We start from the raw sequence: 22674 nt of genomic DNA on the forward strand, positions 1-22674 counted from the left end.
TGCACCTGCACAAAACAAATAAATCCTCGCAACCAACGCAAATAGGGGTTGTCAATCCCTACAGGGCCACTTACGAGAGTGAGATCTGGTAGATATGATAAGATAATATTTTTGGTATTTTTATGATAAAGATGCAAAGTAAAATAAAAGCAAAGTAAATAGAAAAGTAAATAACTAAGTAGTAGGAGATTGATATGATAAAGATAGACCCGGGGGCCATAGGTTTCAGTAGTGGCTTCTCTCGAGAGCATAAGTATTCTACGGTGGGTGAACAAATTACTGTTGAGCAATTGACAGAATTGAGCATAGTTATGAGAATATCTAGGTATGATCATGTATATAGGCATCACGTCCGAGACAAGTAGACCGACTCCTACCTGCATCTACTACTATTACTCCACTCATCGACCGCTATCCAGCATGCATCTAGAGTATTAAGTAAAAACATAGTAACGCCTTAAGCAAGATGACATGATGTAGAGGGATAGACTCATGCAATATGAAGAAAACCCCATCTTGTTATCCTCGATGGCAACAATACAATACGTGCCTTGCTGCCCTTATTGTCACCGGGAAAGGACACTGCAAGATTGAACCCAAAGCTAAGCACTTCTCCCATTGCAAGAAAGATCAATCTAGTAGGCCAAACCAAACTGATAATTCGAAGAGACTTGCAAAGATAACCAATCATACATTAAAGAATTCAGAGAAGATTCAAATATTATTCATAGATAGACTTGATCATAAACCCACAATTCATCGGTCTCAACAAACACACCGCAAAAAGAAGATTACATCGAATAGATCTCCACAAGAGAGGGGGAGAACATTGTATTGAGATCCAAAAAGAGAGAAGAAGCCATCTAGCTACTAACTATGGACCCGTAGGTCTGAAGTAAACTACTCACAGTTCATCGGAGAGGCTATGGTGTTGATGTAGAAGCCCTCCATGATCGATGCCCCCTCCAGCGGAGCTTCGGAACAGGCCCCAAGATGGGATCTCGTGGATATAGAAATTTACGACGGTGGAATTAGGGTTGTGGCTCCTGTTCTTATCGTTTGGGGGTACGTGGATATATATAGGAGGAAGAAGTACGTCGGTGGAGCAACAGGGGCCCCACGAGGGTGGGGGGGGGGGGGGGGGGGGGGGGGGGGGGGGGGGGGCAGGCGCGCCCCCTACCTCGTGGCCTCCTGTTAGTTGGCTTGACGTAGGGTCCAAGTCTCCTGAGTTGTATTCGGTGAGAAGATCACGTTCCCGAAGGTTTCATTCAGTTTGGACTCCGTTTGATATTCCTTTTCTTCAAAACCCTAAAACAGGCAAAAAAACAACAATTCTGGGCTGGGCCTCAGATTAATAGGTTAGTCCCAAAAATAATATAAAAGTGGATAATAAAGCCCAACAATGTCCAAAACAGTAAATAATATAGCATGGAGCAATCAAAAATTATAGATACGTTGGAGACGTATCAGCGGTCACCATGCCGCAGCTCGGGCCCTTGTTAGCAAGGCCTTCCATACATGATTTTATTGGCTGACGGCCCGAGCAGATGCACAAGACCTTGTCCAGCGTTGCATCGGATGCCAACTCTTTGCCAATCAAAGCCATATGCCCCCCACCGCCCTACAAACAATCCCCATTACTTGGCCTTTTGCGGTCTAGGGACTCGATATGGTCGGACCCCTTAAAGGGGGAAGCCACAAGAAAAAATATCTACTGGTTATGGTGGAAAAATTCACTAAGTGGATAGAGGCTAAGCCGGTCAAAACGGCTGAATCCGGCCTGGTGATAGACTTCATATCCGGCGTTGTGCACCATTATGGTGTCCCACACAGCATCATCACTGACAACGGCTCCAATTTCACAGCCGGTGAGGTAAAAACTTGGTGTACTAATCTGGGTATTAAACTCGATTACGCCTCCGTCTACCACCCACAAACCAATGGTCAAGTCGAACGGGCCAACAATCTCATTATGAGCGGGATCAAGCCAAGACTAGTGCGGTCCTTGAAAGAATCAGACAAGCACTGGGTTGAGGAGCTCGACTCCATACTCTGGGGGCTGCAGACCACATCCAACCGCACTACCGGATACACACCTTTCTTCATCGTGTATGGCGCAGAGGCCGTATTGCCCTGCGATATTATTCACGACTCACCCCGAGTGCGTATGTACGAAGAGAGAGAATCCGAGCTTGATCCGCAGGATGGCCTAGATTCCCTGGAGGAGGAATGAGATGTCGCAAAAGCCCGTTCAGCATTTTACCAACAGCAGGCTCGAAGATATCAAAGCAGAGAAGTACGGGCCAAGACTTACAACATTGGCGAACTCGTTCTACGCCTGCCGGAGAAGAAAAAGGACAAACTCTAGCCCAAATGGGAGGGTCCTTTCATAATTGATGAAATCCTCACCGAAGGGGGGGTACTATCTTCGTAATGCATCAGACAATCGCCTCGAGCCGAACACCTGGAACGCAGCCAGACTCCAAAGATTCTATGCCTAGCGCCAAACCCCATGTTCATCTCCTCCTCCCCTGTAGCTTCCATTATTTTTTCTCTCTTTGTCAATTATTTTCTTATTTCTTGATTTAAAGCTTCGGTACGGCCAGACCACACAACATCGACAGATACATCTTTAAACTTGTATGTTACTTGTACCTGGGGGCTTCTCGGATAGAAGTTCTTGTCATTTCTTGGGCATTAAGTTCCTCACATATGAGTTTTTCCATATGTTCCTTTTCTTCGCCACTATATGCATCGATATGACTTAAGTTTTGGCCAAGCTGGGTTGCCTGGCTCCTGTGTTTATGCCCTACGTTCCTGTTAGTTCGGCTAGGGCATAAAGGGAGCACCTCTGCGATTGTTACTGTCGGGTCATCCGGATGTGTACCTCAGACTGGGTGAAGCCGAAAGCTAGCGTTCTTAAGGGAATATTCGGTTGGTGAATTAAAGATGTTTTCTAAACTCACTCCATTGTGCACCCCCAGAAGTTATGCAAACTGTGGTGCTCGCATCACAATTCAGACATGTACATTAAATGCATGCACACCTAGGGAAAGGAACCCTTAACGGAGCTATTCTCCCTGGAAGATGTTTCTTACGCCCTTAATGAAATATAACATAGCTAGCCGGATACAACTTGTCTATATGACCCCTACGCCTAGTTTTCCAAGCATACCCCGGCCTATTCGGCCGCGACGGTATTCGGAAACACTCCGCACCTTAGAGTCCGGAGGTTGAAGCGAAAAGGTCTGCCATGACAAATGATATACAATTCAGCTAGATGAGGAAAGTACACAGTCATTTGAACTCGAACACCTCTTCCTCTACACCTTCCAACAGGTAGTCTAACTTACAATCCTGTTGGGAATATTTGGTGGCCACCTCTACTTGCCCATATACTATACTAACGGGAATTTCTTCCTCATTCGGCCCTACTGGCCCAACACGAGCCATGTGATTAGGATCCAGCTTGGTATAGCGCGTCTTCACCATGGCCCAGGCCTCTCGCGCACCCTCTCGGCAGGCAGATATCTTCCATAGCCGGATACGCCGCCGCGCTCCCTTGAACAGCTCTACCAGCTTTTCCATGCTTCCTGGAGGGGAGTCGGATGGCCATAAAGCCTTGGCTACACTCCGCATAGCCTGCCGAGCTTGCTCATGCAACTGCGACAGCTCCTGCAGAAGATCATTTGACGATCCGGACACTTCCTCTTCGAGGCGGTTCGTCAACACACCTGCAATTACAGCTATATCAGCTACCGCCACCTCCAAACTGTTATAAGACAAAAGCGGCCACATACTGAATATGCCGCCTCAGAGCTTCTTGTTCTCCTTCACATAGTCAGCTAGTTGCGCTCGCACATCTTTCAGTTCTTCACGTAGGTTGATGTTCGAATCTTGGAGTTTCTTTTTCTCTTCAACAACCTTTGTCAATACACGCTCGCCCGCTGCTAGTAGCTTTTTGGCTCCGTGTTCTTCACCTCGAGCGGTGTCAAGCTGCTCTCGAACTTGGTCTAAACGACCCAACACAAAGATTAGAACCAAGATTCACACTATCGGTGTAGCCTTATGAATTTTCGATGGAGGAAAACATTACCTGGAGATGCCTTGTATTTCTCCAGTTTGGCGTTAGCAGCAAGCAGCTGGCGCTGACACTTTTCTAGTTCCTGAGCCAGCTGGGTATTCTTCTCCGTACGTACCTGGTTGTACATTGATCCTTAAATCAGTTGTTTCAACTCCTTTAAGTCTTGGGGGCTACTGGCATATGGTTATCATACTCAAACAAAGCGAATTTACCTGCACATCTTTCAAATGTTGCTTTGTAGCCCTGCTAATCCCATCTCGAGCAGCCCAGATGTATGCGTCGGCTGCGTTGAAGGCGTTAAACGACCCTTCCGAAAATCCAGGATCTTGTAAAATGGCCCGGCGATGCCGATGATTCATAGCACTCTCCACTTCCGAGTTGGTGACGGATACATCGTCCGAGTCCTCGGCTGGAGGACAGTCCGGCGTCGCCCCTGCATCAGCCCCCGTCTTCACGGTAGGATTTGAATCCTGGTTGTGGGAAGTACGGCCGCTCGGACCCCCAGATATAGTCCGGCGCATCTTCCTCCTGGCAAATGGAAAACGGGAAGGTCACGGTTGGACATGACTGCTCAGGGGCAGGTTGGAGAATTCATACCTCTTCGATGAAGGCATGGTCGTAGCTTCATTTGCTTTCCTCTTGGAAGGATTATCCGGCGCGGGAGCCGATCGCCTCGAAATCGCCGAACGTCTCCCCTGTGAAGCACGATACAATGCGATGGGTGAGACGGAATAAGAGCACTCTTTTAGAGAGGGTATTTCTTAATTATTTACATGAGAAGCAGGAAGAAGGCTAGGGTAGTCTGCGGTGATGGCCACTTCTGTGCCGTCATAGCTTGTCTGGAAGAACACTCCCCCACGAGCACCACGAATATATCCAGATCCTCTTCAAACCCAGGATCTAGTTCCCGGTTGTGGGTCTCCGGCTATGGGGCAGGACTATGAAGTCCTTCAATGACCTTCCGCCAGTGCCGCCATAACAAACAGACTTGAAATTTATCAAAAGTAATCCGGAAGGGGAATGAGTAGAATCGAAGGATCGAAGCTTACCCAACTGGGAGGATTATACATAGAATATCCATCTCTGTGCTTAATGCGAAGAAACTCCTCTTCTTCCCCTTTAAAAAGCTCGACCAATATTTTGGCCAGAGCAGCGGGGGTATCCGGACCCTTCCGGCCATAACGGGAAGCGTCATCCTCTCCATTTTAGTGCCACATGGGCAGCCCTCTGTATTGTAGGGTATGAATCCCACGCACTATGGAGATTGCCATTACCTCTATTATTATAAGTCCGGACTGGGTGAGCATCTTTATCTTGCTCATAAGCTGGCGAACTTCTGCACTGTCCTCCTCTTCCAGACTCTGAGGATGCCAACTGTGGCGTTTCTTCAGTGGAACGCTTGCAAATTCAGGAAGACCCTTTCGAACTGGGTCGGGAAGCGCAACTTTCTCAATATAGAACCATTCGGAAGGCCATTCTTCAGATGCCTTCCTTGGTGTACCGGACAGATATCCGGTATCAGCAATGCGCCATACTTCGGCTCCGCCCACTTCAAATATGGACCCCTCGTTATTACGCGGGACAAGGCAGAAAAACTTCCTCCATAGCTCGAAGTGTGCCTCGATACCCAGGAATAATTCACATAAAGCGACATAACCCGCGATGTGCAGAATGAAGGCAGGGTGAAGTTGTGCAACTGGAGGCCATAGTATTCTAGAAGCCCTCGGAGGAACGGATGAATGGGAAATCCAACGCCCCTCAGCAAGTAGGGGACGAAACATACTCGTTCTCCCCCGGATGGATTGGGGAAGTCCTCTGCCTGAATCTCTCCGTTGAAGGAATCTAGCCCCGCTCGAACGGGAACTAGATCTGCAGGGGGAAGAAATCCCTGCGTCTGCAGCTCCGTCAATTGACTGTGGGACACTAAACACCTCTCCCACTGGCATTTTTCTGGGCCAGAATGGGGGGAGGAGCTGGGGACACTAGCCATGCTGGAATGTTTCTCCCAAGCAGTTTCTAGGGATTTCCTCCATATGGTGCCGAATGGATCTAGGATCCGATCTCTTTAATAGGCGCTCCCCCTTGCATAGGCGGGGTATTATTTGCAAAATTACCCTGACCTCCGCCTTCGCGTAACGCGTGGGAGGCGAAGTTATTTAACGCGCAGAAGCCGAGCGGAGTGACATGGAACAGATGGCCGAATACATCACTTGGAGATAATTAAAGGAGGAACCCTCCTTGCAATGCCGAAGACAATTTGTGTGCCGAACACCTCGCTATTGAAGACTGGTTCGGGGGCTACTGAGGGAGTCGTGGACTAAGGGGTCCTCGGGCGTCCGGCCTGTTATCTAGTGGGCCGGATTGATGGCATGTGAAGACATTAAGGCCGGATACTATACCCGAGTCCGGATTGGACTCTCCTTGGTGTGGAAGGCAAGCTTTGTGACCGACTATGAAGATTCCTTCTTATGTAACCGACTCTATGTAAACCCTAGATCCCCTCGATGTCTATATAAACCGGAGGGGATAGTCCGAAAAGGACACATTCATTACCATAGTCATATAGGCTAGGCTTTTAGGGTTTAGCCATCACGATCTCGTGGTAGATCAACTCTTGTAACACCCATATTCATCAATATCAATCAAGCAGGACATAGGGTATTACCTCCATAGAGAGGGCCCGAACCTGGGTAAACATTCTGTCCCCTGTCTCCTGTTACAATCGATTCTAGATGCACAGTTCGGGACCCCCTACCCGAGATCCGCCGGTTTTGACACCGACAAAGACCCATCCGTTAGCTTCGCATATTGATCATTCAGTTTATTGCTATTGCTTTCTTAATGTCAGATTCATATTCCTTCGACTATGAGATTATGCAATTCCCGGATACCTAAGGAATACGTTGTGTGCTATCAAATGTCACAACATAACTGGGTGATCATAAAGATTCTCTATAGGTATATCTGAAGGTGTTTGTTGGGTTGGCATAGATCGAGATTAGGATTTGTTACTCCGAGTGCCGGAGAGGTATCTCTGGGCCCTTTCGGTAATACACATCATAAGCTTGCAAGAAAATGACTAAGGAGTTGTTCACGAGGTGATGTATTACGAAACGAGTAAAGAGACTTGCCGATAACAAGATTGAACTAGGTATGAACATACTGACGATCGAATCTCGGGCAAGTAACATACCGATGGACAAAGGGAATTACATATGTTGTGATAACAGTTCGGCTGATAAAGTTCTTTGTAGAATATGTAGGATCCAATATGGGCATCCAGGTTCCGCTATTGGTTATTGCCCGGAGAGGTGTCTCGGTCATGTCTACATAGTTCTCGAACCTGTACGGTCCGCACGCTTTACGTTCGATGACAATATTGTATTATATGAGTTATGTGATTTGGTGACCAAATATTTTTCGGAGTCCCGTATGAGATCAAGGACATGACGAGGAGTCTCGAAATGGTCGAGAGGTAAAGATCGATATATAGGATGATGATATTCGGACACCGGAAGTGTTTCGGAGAAAACCAGATAGTCATCGGAGTACCGGAGGGGGTACTGCTCACCCCCGGGAGTATATTGGGCCTATTGTGCCACACGAGGGGAGCACACCAGCCCACAAGGGGCTGGCGCGCCCCCCATGGCAGCCGTCAAAGTGGGGAAGGAAAGGGGGAGGATTCGGCCTCCCCTTCCTTCTCTCCTCCCCCCTTTCCTTTCTTCTCCGGCAATTAAGGAAAGGCGGGCGTCACTTGGGGAAGGGCCCCAAGTAGGATTCGGCCTACTTGGGGCGCCCTCCTGGCTGCTCCCTCCTGCTCCCACCTATATATATATATATGTGGGGGGGGGGGTGCACCCCTAGCACATACCAGAAAATTTCCTAGCCGTGTGCGACGCCCCCTCCACCGTTTACACCCTCGGTCATATTTTCGTAGTGCTTAGGCGAAGCCCCGCGGAGATCACTTCACCATAACCATCACCACGCCATCGTGCTGCCGGAACTCATCTACTACCTCGCTATCTTGTTGGATCAAGAAGGCGGAGGACGTCACCGAGCTAAACGTTGGCAGAACGCGGAGGTGCCGTGCGTTCGGTACTAGATCGGTTGGAGCACGAAGAAAGTTCGACTACATCAACCGTGTTGTGAAACGCTTCCACTTACGGTCTATGAGTGTATGTAAACACACTCCCCCCTTGTTGCTATGCATCTCCATGGATAGATCTTGCGTGTGCGTAGAATTTTTTTTGTTTTCCATGCAATGTTTCCCAACACTACAAAAAAGACACATCCGTGACATTTTGGGACGAACAAATTTTTTTCTGTCATACATATGACACTTCTATGATGATAATTGTGACAAAACCCGGTATCATCATAGATGTGGTGGGCTCCTACTTTTATGACAAAAAACCATGACAGAAAATGGGCTTTTCGTCCTGGGCGGGCCGGAGACGCAGCTGCATGCCATTCTTTGGGCCGTCCATGACGGAAAAAACCGTGGTAGAAGCGAGGGCGAGGAAAATTTCGGCGAGTTCCCAGTTACAGTGGGAGGTCGGGGGCCGAGCAATGCGCGTTTCTCTCGTACACGTACGCGCGTGTGTGTGAGGCGTTGGCTCTAACTGAACCCGAGCGAGGCGTTGGGCTCTAACTGAACCCGAGCGATTGCACTGCAGGCTACGCGTTACTGAACCCGAGCGATCGATCGATGGCTGTTAACCGAACCTGATCGAGCGATTCCTTCGCTACTACTGCTAACTGAAGCCGATCGATGCTACCTCTGGGATGAACAGTGAGCGTTGCGGGGGGGGGGGGGGGGGGGGGGGAGGGGGGGGGGGGGGGGTTGGATGAACAGTGAGCGGTGGCGTTGCCTCTAGATGAACAGGACCCCATGGTGTGGTGGAGGGCTGGATGAATAGTAGACGGTGGAGGGGTGCCCGTGGAGGGGTGGTTGAACAGGACCCCGTGGTGTGGAGGGCTGGATGAACAGTAGACAGTGGAGGGGTGCCCGTGGAGGGGTGGTTGAACAGTAGCCAGTGGAGTAGTGCGCGGTGGAGGCTGGATGAACAGGAGCCTGTGGAGGCTGGAGGAGGTCGACGGTAGCCTGTGGAGGCTGGAGGAGGTCGACGGTGGAGATGAACAGTATCATGTGGAGTCCCGTTTTGCGGTACGCCACACCCCTCCCGATGAACAGGACCCCCGTTTTGACCGTAGCGCTCCAACACAAGTCCGTTTCGTCCGTTTTCGGTACACCACACCCCTCCCGATCAACAGGACCCCCATTTCGACCGTAGGAGGTCCGTTTCGTCCGTTTTGCGGTACGCCACACCCCTCCCGATCAACAGGACCCCCATTTCAACCGTAGGAGGTCCGTTTCCTCCGTTTTGCGGTACGCCAGACCCCTCCCGATCAACAGGACCCCGTTCTGAACGTAGGAGGTCCGTTTCCTCCGTTGTGCGGTACGCCAGGCCTCGTTTGCATCGCCTGATCCGTCCAAGCCCTCCCGATGAACACGACCACACATTCCGTTCCGACCCAACCGGTTGGCTCCCACGCGTTCCGTTGCCTGCCGATGAACACGACGCATTCCGTTGCCTCCCCATTTACACGACACATTCCATTGCCTCCCCATGAACACGATGACGATGCTGTTTCTCCGTTCCGACCCAGCCATGTACACGAGCCCTGGCCGTACGTATGAGCGAGTAGGCGTTCGAGACCCCGCCCGTATGTACATATACGTGGTCGTATTTTCTTTCTTGCACCCTGGCCGCTGTACGTACGTGTACATGCTACGTGCGCGCCTCTACTACGATACGTGCGCGCCTCTACTACGACACGTGCGTGCCTCTACATCCAACAGTATATATGTACGTACCCGTTTGCGACCAGAATGACAACGCTACGTACGCTTCGACTAGGTGGGTCCCAACTGTCACACACTTCCTTGCCTGCGAAGATGTAGCTGGTGGGTCCCAGCAGTCAGGGGGGCAAATCGTTTTTTTTGCCCGGACGCACTTCCTTGTGTGCGAAGATGTAGGTGGTGGGTCCCAGCAGTTAGGGGCAAACGTTTTTTTCACGAAATACGGTGGCCCGTTCGGTGGGTCCTCGCTGTCAGGTGGAGGAATAATTATTTAGCACGTAATAAGGAGGCACTTCCTTCCTGCGACCGTGGACCCAGCTGTCAGCCTCTCCACGTACAGTCCACGTTTGATGGAAGCCATTCCTTGACCACGTTGACCACGCCGTGCCGAGAGCACCAGGGCGGTGGACGACGGCGAGGCCTAGGAAGGGGACGACGCGGAGCCGGGGAAGACGTGGCAGTGGATGCCCACGCGTAGAGGAGTACGAGGGTTCACTGGTTCGCTGCGGTGTGAGGCTGCCGTCACCGCAAAATAACAGGTGGTGTGGGTGAGTAGAGGGATGGCCTGGCCAGCGGTGGGGGTAGTAGGGGGCGGTGAGGCCTCCGCCGCATCGCAGCCGGCCACGGGAGGGAGGAGCACGAGGCACGACCGACGCTGGTTTGGGCGGCTGGAGCAAGAAGACCAGAGGTTGAAGAAGCACTACGGCCGTTGGATGGACATCGTACGGTCACTAGAGCTAGGATCGTGCATATTGACTAAGTTGACAAAGCTCTCCGTCCCCGTCAACTTAGTAGGCCCACAAGTCAACCTACCACTATACTGGGTCCCAGCTAACAGGGGGAGTATTCATTTTTTTTGTGCATAATAAGGAGGCACTTCCTTGTGTGCGAAGATATAGCTGGTGGGTCCGAGCTGTCAGCGGCGGTAACGTTTTTTTCGTGAAATACAGAGGCCCTTTCAGTGGGTCCCTGATGTCAGGTGGAGGAATCATTATTTTGCGCGTAATAAGGAGGCATTTCCTTGCGTGCGGCCGTGGACCCAGCTGTTGGCCTCTCCACGTACATTCCACTTCAGATGCGTGTCGGTCGTTGACCACGTTGACCAGGCCGTGCCGAGAGCACCAGGGCGGTGGACGACAGCGAGGCCTAGGAAGGGAACAACACGGAGGCAGGGAAGACTCGGCAGTTGTTTCCCACGCGGAGGGGAGTACGACTGTACAAGGGTTTACTGGTTCGTCTGCCGTCACCGGAGAATAACAGCAGGTGTGGGTGAGTAGAGGGGTGGCTAGGCCAGCGTTGGGAGTACGATGGGGCGGTGAGGCCTGCGGGGCAGCACAGCCGGCCACGGGGAGGAGGGAGCATGCAGTCCCGCCGGTGCTTGTTTGAGCGGCTGGAGCAGGATGAGCAGAGATTGAAGAAGCACGACGGCCGTTCGATGGACATCCAACAGTCACTGCTTGTGCGTCAACCTTTTTTTAGGAAAGCCTCAAATATGTGGAAAACAACATACAACCCATCTGCCATTATTTCTAATAATTTACAGCCCATTTGCTAATTCTTAAGGTTTTTTTGGAGCCCATATTCTTTTTGTTAGCATTACAGCCCATATTATGGCCACGGTTAAAAAATTATACAAAATTTTGCATATTTCGGTGCGGTCCGAACTGTTTTTAATCCCGAAATTTCGACTCACATTCAAACTGATTTTAAAAATAAATGTATATCAATATAAAATCCAACAAATTCTCCACGCATAAAAATTAATGTAATTTAAAATCTCGAAATGAAAAAAAGATATTTGAAACTAATTGCTGGTTTGATGTGTTTTAAAAATGTACAACCCATTTCTCATTACTGATAGACCATTTTCTCGGCCAACCGAATGAAGCTCTCCTCGTCTTGAAAGATTTGCAGCCCAATGGGCCTGACAAAGCGACTTGGAAAATTACAAAAAACTGGGCTGTGGCCGTGGACCCAGCTGTCAGCTTCTCCACGTACGGTACTCTTCCGATGGAAGTCGGTCGTTGACCACATTGACCACGCCGCGCCGAGAGCACCAAGGCGATGGACAACAATGAGGCCTAGGAAGGGGACGACGCGGAGCCGAGGAAGATGCGGCAGTGGATGCCCACGCGTAGAGGAGTACGAGGGTTCACTGGTTCGCTGCGGTGTGAGGCTGCCATCGCCGCAAAATAACAGGGGGTGTGGGTGAGTAGAGGGATGGCCTGGCCAGCGGTGGGGGTAGTAGGGGGCGGTTAGGCCTCCGCCGCATCGCAGCCGGCCACGGGAGGGAGGAGCACGAGGCACGACCGGCGCTGGTTTGGGCGGCTGGAGCAAGAAGACCAGAGGTTGAAGAAGCACTACGGCCGTTGGATGGACATCGTACGGTCACTAGAGCTAGGATCGTGCATATTGACTAAGTTGACAAAGCTCTCCGTCCCCGTCAACTTAGTAGGCCAACAAGTCAACCTACCACTATACTGGGTCCCAGCTAACAGGGGGAGTATTCATTTTTTTTGTGCATAATAAGGAGGCACTTCCTTGTGTGCGAAGATATAGCTGGTGGGTCCGAGCTGTCAGCGGCGGTAACGTTTTTTTCGTGAAATACATAGGCCCTTTCAGTGGGTCCCTGATGTTAGGTGGAGGAATCATTATTTTGCGCGTAATAAGGAGGCATTTCCTTGCGTGCGGCCGTGGACCCAGCTGTTGGCCTCTCCACGTACATTCCACTTCAGATGCGTGTCGGTCGTTGACCACGTTGACTAGGCCGTGCCGAGAGCACCAGGGCGGTGGACGACAGCGAGGCCTAGGAAGGGAACAACACGGAGGCAGGGAAGACTCGGCAGTTGTTTCCCACGCGAAGGGGAGTATGACTGTACAAGGGTTTACTGGTTCGTCTGCCGTCACCGGAGAATAACAGCAGGTGTGGGTGAGTAGAGGGGTAGCTAGGCTAGCGATGGGAGTACGATGGGGCGGTGAGGCCTGCGGGGCAGCACAGCCGGCCACGGGGAGGAGGGAGCATGCAGTCCCGCCGGTGCTTGTTTGAGCGGCTGGAGCAGGAAGAGTAGAGATTGAAGAAGCGCGACGGCCGTTCGATGGACATCCAACAGTCACTGCTTGTGCGTCAACCTTTTTTTAGGAAAGCCTCAAATCTGTGGAAAACAACATACAACCCATCTGCCATTATTTCTAATAATTTACAGCCCATTTGCTAATTCTTAAGGTTTTTTTGGAGCCCATATTCTTTTTGTTAGCATTACAGCCCATATTGTGGCCACGGTTAAAAAATTATACGAAATTTTGCATATTTCGGTGCGGTCCGAACTGTTTTTAATCCCGAAATTTCGACTCACATTCAAACTGATTTTAAAAATAAATGTATATCAATATAAAATCCAACAAATTCTCCACGCATAAAAATTAATGTAATTTAAAATCTCGAAATGAAAAAAAGATATTTGAAACTAATTGCTGGTTTGATGTGTTTTAAAAATGTACAGCCCATTTCTCATTACTGATAGACCATTTTCTCGGCCAACCGAATGAAGCTCTCCTCGTCTTGAAAGATTTGCAGCCCAATGGGCCTGACAAAGTGACTTGGAAAATCACAAAAAACTGGGCTGTGGCCGTGGACCCAGCTGTCAGCTTCTCCACGTACGGTACTCTTCCGATGGAAGTCGGTCGTTGACCACATTGACCACGCCGCGCCGAGAGCACCAAGGCAATGGACGACAATGAGGCCTAGGAAGGGGACGGCGCGGAGCCGAGGAAGACGCGGCGTGGATGCCCACACGAAGAGGAGTACGAGGGTTCACTGGTTCGGCTGCTGCATGAGGCTGCCGTCGCCGTAGAATAATAGGGTGTGTGGGTGAGTAGAGGGATACCCTGGGCCAGCGGTGGGAGTAGTAGGGGGTGATGAGGCCTCCGCGGCATCACAGCCGACCACGAGAGGCAGGAGCACGCGGCACGACCGGCGCTTCTTTGGGTAGCTGGAGCAAGAAGACCAAAGGTTGAAGAAGCACTATGGCCGTTGGATGGACATCGTACGGTCACTGGAGCTAGAATCGTTCATATTGACTAAGTTGACAAAGCCCTCCGTCCTTGTCAACTTAGTAGGCCCACAAGTCACCCACCCACTATGGTGGGTCCCAGCTAGCAGGGGTATTCATTTTTTGGTGCATAATAAGGAGGCACTTCCTTACGTGCAAAGATATAGCTGGTGGGTCCGACCTGTTAGCGGGGGGATGTTTTTTTCACGAAATACAGAAGCCCTTCCCACGTACAGTGCATGTATAATGCGTAATAAGGAGGAACTTTCCTTGTGTGCGACCATGGACCTCTTGGGTCCCAGCCGTCAGGCTCTCCACGTATAGTCCTCTTCCGATGACTCTCGTATGTTGACCAGGCCGCGCCGAGCGCACTGAGGCGGTGGACGACAGCGAGGCCCCAGACAGGAACGACGCGGAGATGGGGAAGACGCGGCAGTGGAGTCGCAAACAGAGAGGAGTGGGAAACTTGACTGGTTCGGGTGCGGGGTGGGCCTAAACTCGGCAGAGAATAATAGGAGGTGCGGAGTGGAGGGATGGCCTAGCCGTCGGTGGGGTAGTTATTCGCTGAGGAGCGCAAAAACAACGCCGCTGGACGCCGAAGGGTGGAGCAGGCGGTTCCCGCAGCGCTGGGGGAAGAAGACGAGAGATTGAAGAAGAATGCCGGCTGTTGGATGTAAATCCAACGCCTTCTTAGGCTTCGACCTACTGTCCCACATGTCAGCCAGTCCATTTGTTTTTAGTCCATTTGGTGGGCTGGGTGAAACAATGATGTGGCATCTATGCAGCCCGTTTAAATCCCATTTGCATTTTTCTCGAAATCCGCGGACTTGCTGGGCTGGGTGAAAATATCATGTTGGGCTAGACGGAGAAATGTTATAAAAACATAAACACATGATTGCACGTCAGTGAAATCTTTGCAAGCTTATGTACGCAATCACTAGGAGTTAACTTGCCAAGTTATATATAAACAATTATTATTATTATTTTGTAAGAACTTGCAACTTACGAAATAAAATATCATTTTAATTTGATGAGTTAATAGTACGTGGGGTATTATTATTTTTTAGGCTAGACGTGGGACAGTTGAGTTGGTTCTAGGGGAAAGTACTGGGAGAAAACTCAGTTTGCATCAAAAAAGAAAGTGGGAGAAAATTCAGAGACCTGCTGGGTCCACCTGAGGAGGGGAATATGTTGGGAGGAAGGAGATTCAAAGCACGGCAGCCGAGTGAACTAGTTTTTTTACGGACAAGTGAACTAGTTTACATACATAAGCAAATAGCCACTAAAAAAGCAATGAGGTTAATGGGTTCTTAAAAGAAATATTTCAGACAAAACAAATAATTACGACACATAGGCTAATGCATGAAACACTCAGATGATAAAGGTGCTTATAAACAGATAAAGTACAACATCTAGACCTTCCTGGCATGCTTGATCATGACGCTGCGGCTGTCCGTGTACTCGGTTACGGGAAGCAGACATGCCCTCATGTCCAAGATCTGCCTGTACATGTCGTAGCATGCATATGCGTCCTTGGCCACGTAGGCTATGTAGGCTAGATTCAGAGGTACCTCCCACGTGTTCAGGTCGTCTTCTTTCATGTTGGCGTATCAAGGGTCGATGATGGTCTCAGCGAGGTCAACCACGGAGTCCTTCTCCTACCCGTTGCTGATGATCTTGTATTGCTTCTGGATGTCGACAAGCTTGTTGCACCACATGGCCGAATCGTCGCGTTCTTCCTTCTCTCCACCGTAGCGAAGGTGCAGTCGGCGCTGCCGATGAAACGGGCGAATGCTCCAGAACCTGGTGCAGCCATAGGATTGAGGCGAGGCAGAGCTTCACCGAGTCCGTATCGTTGGTGTACATCACATTCAACTTGGTGCAGCCATAGGACTGAACAACGAACTCAAAGGGGAACTCCTTGCTGAAGTCCATATTCAGCAGGCTCACCCCTTGGATCGCCATTGGAGTCTCTTCGAGTGAACGAGTGTGTAGGCGGCAACAGTTCATTTTTTAGCTCTTGGGGAACTGGATTCAACAGTAAGCTGAGTGTGTACAGGCGACAATAGTTACTACCCCTCCCTCATCCGCTGCACGCCCGGCAGAAGATGCACCCTCGGCCACACGTCGGTTCACGAGTGGCTCTGTATTGGTACTGTAATAACAGGAGTTAGTGGTCACTTTACTTAAATTTAATTAGCTTTAATAGAAATTTATACTTAAAACAAGCAATGCATTCGCTCGTTCTATCAGTGCCACAGGATCAACATGCACAACAATTAGAATTATTATTCTTAGGACGCACACGATCATCACATTTGTCGCACTTTCACAAAGATAATACTACCAAGTTTGAACTGTTTGTTATGGTTGTTGTCCTCTGCATCATCATGCCATGTTTCCCATCTTGCAAGATTTAGAACCAACAAATAAGATCCAAATAATAAGTACAACAAAGATGTCTACACATCTCATTGATTCCCAGCTTGCAAGATTCAGAACCAACAAATAAGATCCAAATTATAAGTACAACAAAGATGCCTACACATCTCATTGATTCCCAGCTTGCAAGATTCAGAACCAACAAATAAGATTCAAATAATAAGTACAACAAAGATGCCTACACATCTCACTGGTTCCCAGCTTGCAAGATTCAGAACCAACCCATTAGAGCCTTTTGATAAAGTGAATATCGGGATTAAATCCATCTTGGCTAGCCATGTCATACAATCGAAGAACTTGGCGAATGCTCTTGACCGTCACAACATCTGTAGTTGAGTATTCCTGTTTGCACAACATGTTTGCACAGCACAAACAAGGAGACATGAGAGCATGATTTTGCTTTAATAGAGGCCTCCTTGAACTCAACCTCCAGCTCTACTGGGATGAGGTCTGCCTGGAGTTCCATGATTCAATTCATGCGCCTTTTTTGCAATTCACCTGAAATGAAGCAAAGATTGCATCATTCAGCTAGCAAGAAGTACTTGCTCTTGTGAGCTGGCAGGTTCTTCTTTAGTAGTTGCACTAAAATTGAGGAACATTAAGGTTGGCTGTCCAGCTCATGTAAGGTGCAACTATAATTTTCTTATCCTCTTGTGCAGTTCCACTAAAATAAAGTGCCATTGTGGTGACAGTGATGACTCCATATTGCAAAGGCTAATAAAATGTTGCACGAGATTACCAGCAGAACTTGACCGAGATTTTGGAAACTCCAATCACCATTTTGTGCAGTTCCACCAAAATTGAGAGATGTTGCCCACGTGACATTTTAGTTGAACTGGACAAGACACTCATTCCAAAAAAGTGTTTTGTGCAGTTCACCAAAAGGTCACAATAGCAACAAGGTGAAATGGATATCCCTATCTGTACAAAATGATAGAAAGTAAATAGCTGCTGGTCAATAAGAATATATGAAACATATACAAAATGAAAAGAAGCATCTTAATTATGTTCATGGCAATCATGCAAGGACAGTAGAAATTTTAAAACGCCAGCAATGCTTCATGTTACCAGAAGCATTACGATCAACAATGAGATTCCTCAAATATGGGATTACTTTAATGGTGGCATTGCTTGTTTACCAGACACATTAAATCAACATCAGCTAAAGAGTTGGTTTAAAGGCATGGGACCGTGGGGACACCAGGACACTCAGCAACGTAAAGGAGCAACTTACTTATCATACTGGGGAAAACAGCAGGAGTGCCATTTGTAACACAGTTTAATTGCATCTTATCACTGGAGGCATTAGATTAACAATAACACTGGTTAGACATGTCCCTAAGGTAACAGTGTGATCGCTTCATTTTACATGCGCCCTTACATTAACAATAGCAAAAGGTTGGTATAAGGACATGCGACAGTGGACGCATCAGCACAATGTACCTACAAGGAGGCATAAAGTGGTGATGCCGAGTTTGTTCATGCTATGTGAGGGCAGCAAACCTAATCCTGGAGACCTTGTACTATGTGAGGGCAGCAAATCTAACCCTGGAGACCTTTTACTATCTGAGGGCAGCAAATCTAATCCCGGAGACCTTTTACTATGTGAGGGCAGCAAATCTAATCCTGGAGACCTTTTACTATGTGAGGGCAGCAAATCTAATCCTGAGACCTTTTACTATGTGAGGGCAGCAAATCTAATCCTGAGACCTTTTACTATGTGAGGGCAGCAAATCTAATCCTGAAGACCTTTTACTATGTGATGGCAGCAAATCGAATCCTGGACATACTCTGTTGACTTGTCCACCAGCCGCCACTTTCTATCCTTTTTTCAACCAATAATAGATATGTTCCTTATCCAGTTTGTACTGCGTTTTCCCATTATTCCCTTTTCAACCAAGAGACCGGTTGGGTATCCGGTCTCTACTACTTTCACCATATTATTTCCTCTTTGAATCAAGTCCTAGATTCATGCTACAACTTTCCCCCCTTTCTTTGTTGTTTGAACAAAGCCCTAGATTCGAATGCATGAAGTAGCTTTACCTCTAATAATACTAAAAATTTAGGTGGCTTTGGAAGAGCTGATGGGAGTAGAAAAAGATGCACACGCAGACACGTGGGGAGCTGGGGCAGTAGAGCAAGGTCGCTTTCGAAGAACTTATACCTGAGGGTCACCGGGATGTCGGCGGCGGTAGGTCAGATCTGCGGACAATGTGGCAGGGAGGCAGAAGGGTCGGAGGACCTCCCGAGCCGGCGCTGTGTCGGAGAGAATGGAACGGGCAGAGGATCGGGCCCCTCCGGCAGCTGTGGGTTTCCTCCCTCGGCGGCGATGACCGCGTGAACGATGCCTGCGGTCGCCAGCACCGTCTGGAAACGCTGCGTGGTGCGGGGCCGCAGGCCAGCGCCTTGGATGATTTGGCACAGCCAACTGCTGCTCGCGTCCATCGCCTCCATAGGTGCTTGTGGCTTCTGGTCACTTGGTCTTGGATTGGAGTGAGCAGTGTTGGGTAGAGACTTGGGAGTAGATGGATTGGAGTGGTGGGGCGCCTTTATTATATAAGAGTCCAAACTCTGTTGCATTCACATCGTGCTGGCTCTATTCTGCTTCTCCAATTAATTCCCTCTGCATGTAATTGAGGACGCATCATTGACCGTTCAATGTCTCGGGAACCCCTACCCTCTCCCTCCTTGGCATTCAAGCACCTATGGACCCGTCGACGACGAGGTGCCTATGGTGACTTCGTAAATTTCAAGATGATAGTGCCGTGCGTGTGTGCGTTCATAGGGGTGAGTGTATGCACGTGTATATGAGCGCTTGCGCCTGTACTATGCAAAAAACGTAAATGCGTGTCAAAAAGAGACTAGTCAGTATACTCAATATTGTGCACCTCGGAGAGGAAAATGATAGAACTAGTACGTATTTGTTTATGGTGCAGATTCACTCATTTTGCTCCATATGTACTCCGTCTCGGTGTAGTCTAGTCACTTGTTGAAATCTCTAGAAGGGCAAATACTCCTTTCTGGTTTACAGGGCTATACTAGCAAGTAGTTGTACATACTAGTACAATAGTGGGCTCACATAGTAATTTTGTCTCATGCAAGAGCCTGGCTATATGCATGCTCCAATGTTCGCAACTGCAACGTTCGGTTTGCGCTTGGCTCTTCGCCTCTTCGAGAAGACGAACAATGATGTTACTACTACTGCTTCTACAGTGTCGAATCCACTGCTGCATGTCCGTCCACCGCGAGCGAGACGGATAGCTTGTTGTAGAAGTACTACTAAGCAAAAGCCTGTCCTCGTTTGCGAGCAACCGCGCGCATGGGTGAGGGAGAAGGCGTGTAGTAAAATCAAGCTTCTCCTCGTTGTACGAGTTGACGCGCCACATCATAGCACTGGCCCCACATGCTTGCCTCTAAACTTGGCTAAAAGACCCACAGTGTACAATATATTTGCTGCAACCTCTAACATTTACCCACCACAAATTAAAATATATGTGGCCGTATGCATCGTTCTGATGCAGAGGCCGGGGAGTCCCCCCTTTTCGAAAAAAAAACAAATTAAAATATATATTCATGTCTTGACCAGATGAGCGTGCAAACTACAATCACCAGGGTGTCAGGTAGGGCCAGAAGACTATTTTAATTTTTTTAAAAACTTTGAGACGGCCACATAGCATGGAGCTGACCCCAACGATTTTAAGCTTACATGCACGGTACACGCTATCCTAGACAACTCTACACATGAAACTGCCACACGAGCGTCCGGGCTGCGCTTGGCTCTTCGCCTCTTCGGGAAGTCGAACAATGATGGAGTACTACTGCACTGGAGGAGTACTACAGTACGCTTCTAGCCATCTGACACCGATTGAACTGCTACATGTCCACCGTGTGCGGGAGGGAGAGCATGTAGCGAAAGCTTCTCCTAGTCTTGCCAGCCACCACGCTCATGGGCGAGGGAGGGATGCTCCTGCCTTTGCATGTATGACAGGTGGGCCCGACAGGTGTGTGGCCAACCTATCATACAGCCAAAGGCAAGTGCAGTTAAGTCCGCGAGGGAGAGGATAATAAAACTTTTCGTTGATGTACGAGTTAACGCGACACATCAAAGCACTACACTCGATATATTTCAATAATTTGCGTTTACCGATGCATTAATTACAACGCATGCATGCATGCCGTGACTCTCCTTTTGATACTTGCATGTGTTGATTTAATGCACCTTGAAGTAGTATAAAATATGTGACGGTAAAGCTTTGTAATACCCTGGCCCAAGACGAGAGATGGTTGTGCACGAGGAGGGCAAGATCATGCAGACCGAACAAGACCCGACGATGGAGCTCTCTAAGGTCTCGATGGACCTCACCGTGCTCCACTGCCCCTTGTGCCTCCGCCCCTTGACGCCTCCAGTGTATGAGGTTCGAATACACCTCGTCCGTTCGGCTGATTGAGCAAGGTGCAGGTTTATTGATTGATGTGCTGTTCGATTGATTTCTGCAGTGCAAGGGAGGGCACCTGGCCTGCATGGACTGTCGCGTCGAGCGCCCTGGGAACCAGCGGCAGTGCCAGAAGTGCGAGCGCGGCGGTGGCTTCGACGTGCGGAACACGGCGGTGGACTCCGTCCTTTCGTCAGTGAGGGTGGAGTGCCCACACGAAGGCTGCGGGCTCTACGTCACTTACCACAAGCTCGCCGATCACCAGAGCATGTGTCCGCTCGCGCCCTGCAAATGCCACGTGCCCGTCTGCGGCTACGAAGGCCCGCCGCCGGCGATCTACGACCACATCAGCACCGCACATCCCATGCCTGTGCACAGGATCCAGTACGGCAAGGTGCTCCAGCTGCAAGTGCCACTATCAGAGCCACGGCTCTTGCTGTTTGCGGAGGAGGACCGCCACATGTTTTTCTTGGTCGGCGGCGTGCTCGACATCGGCGCGCCTATCGCCATGTCGGTCGTCTGCATCAGAGCGGGGGCGTCCCCACTACCGCACTACGTGGCCAAGATGTGGGCGAACGGCCCGTCGGGGGAGCCCAAAGGCACGACCGACGCCGTCAAGGTGGAAATGGAGGTGACAAGCAGCAAGGATCCCGGTGAGGTCGACGTGCAGGAGCTGACCTTCTTGACAGTTCCACCCAAGCTGCTGGCCGGGGCTAAGCTTGTGTCCCTCCACATTCAGATTGACAAGCTCACGTCCTAAATGTTTCTACAGTGCCTTCTGTTTATCTTAGTAATATGCTAATATAGGGATTACCTTGGTCTACTTCAGCTTAAGAAATGCTGGGTTTTGGTGGCGATGCAGCAATTACTTCGACATCAGATCAGTAATTTCCAACAGTCGAACGGATATTTTGTGTCTGTTGGATATAAAGTTCCTTTGGGTAAGAAGTACTACTTGTCATCAAAATGGATAAAAGGAGATGTATGTAGACGTATTTTAGTTCTAGATACGTCCCTTTTCATCCATTTTGATGACAAGCACTCCCTCCGTTCCACAATACATGCCTTCCATTTGTCAAAATATAGATGTATCTAGACATGTTTTAGTATATAGGTACATCCATGATAGAGCCAATCGGATGGTTGAGAACACTACAATTCGTAGTTACAGATGCGTGTGTGACTCCCAGATGCAGAGGCCGGGGGTCATCATCCTCCTTTTCGAGAAAAAACAAACGTGTGTGTGAGAGGACGAGTGCATGCGTGCACCTCTTCTCTTCCTGTATAACGTACTACTAAACTCATAGTACAAGTTTTTGTGGGTGGCACGATGGTGCGTGCGAGAAGTCCCGAGAGATAGGTTTAATGCGTCTGAAAAAAAGACTAGCCTAGAGCTCGCCACACGGCTATTCCTGTCGAACGCCCCATTAACCGTAAGATATGTATACGACGGTGCCAGTTATTGCACGTACACAGCAGTACTCCCTCCTTTCCGGTTTATAGGGCTTAATTCAAAAATCTCACCAACCAAGATGGTGAGTGGTGGAATATTTTTCGAGTTTGCAAAAGCACCTAATTAATGCTCTTGTTTTTCTCAAAAAGTTATGTTTATCAATGCATTAATTGCAATGCATGCATGCATAAAGTACATGCATTGGTCAATTTTCTCTTAATACTTGCATGCAATGATTTAATGCACCTTGGAATCTGAACATGTGTTGGGGAACAACCAAATTGAGCCTTATAAAATGGAAAAACTAAAATTTTGAGATAAGCCCTATAAAACCGGAAAGGAGGGAGTAG

General features: G+C 49.1%; 1 protein-coding gene across 1 annotated transcript; it reads left to right on the forward strand.

Moving 5' to 3' along the window:
* Window positions 1–20718: 20718 nt before the first annotated feature.
* LOC125554006 (E3 ubiquitin-protein ligase SINA-like 4) lies at window positions 20719–21631 on the forward strand. Its single transcript, XM_048717634.1, has 2 exons — window positions 20719–20784; window positions 20936–21631. The coding sequence occupies exons 1-2, from the start codon at window positions 20719–20721 to the stop codon at window positions 21629–21631; spliced, it is 762 nt and encodes a 253-aa protein (XP_048573591.1).
* Window positions 21632–22674: the final 1043 nt, after the last annotated feature.

Source organism: Triticum urartu, chromosome 4 (assembly GCF_003073215.2).
Source record: "Triticum urartu cultivar G1812 chromosome 4, Tu2.1, whole genome shotgun sequence".
In the NCBI taxonomy this organism is placed as follows: domain Eukaryota; kingdom Viridiplantae; phylum Streptophyta; class Magnoliopsida; order Poales; family Poaceae; genus Triticum; species Triticum urartu.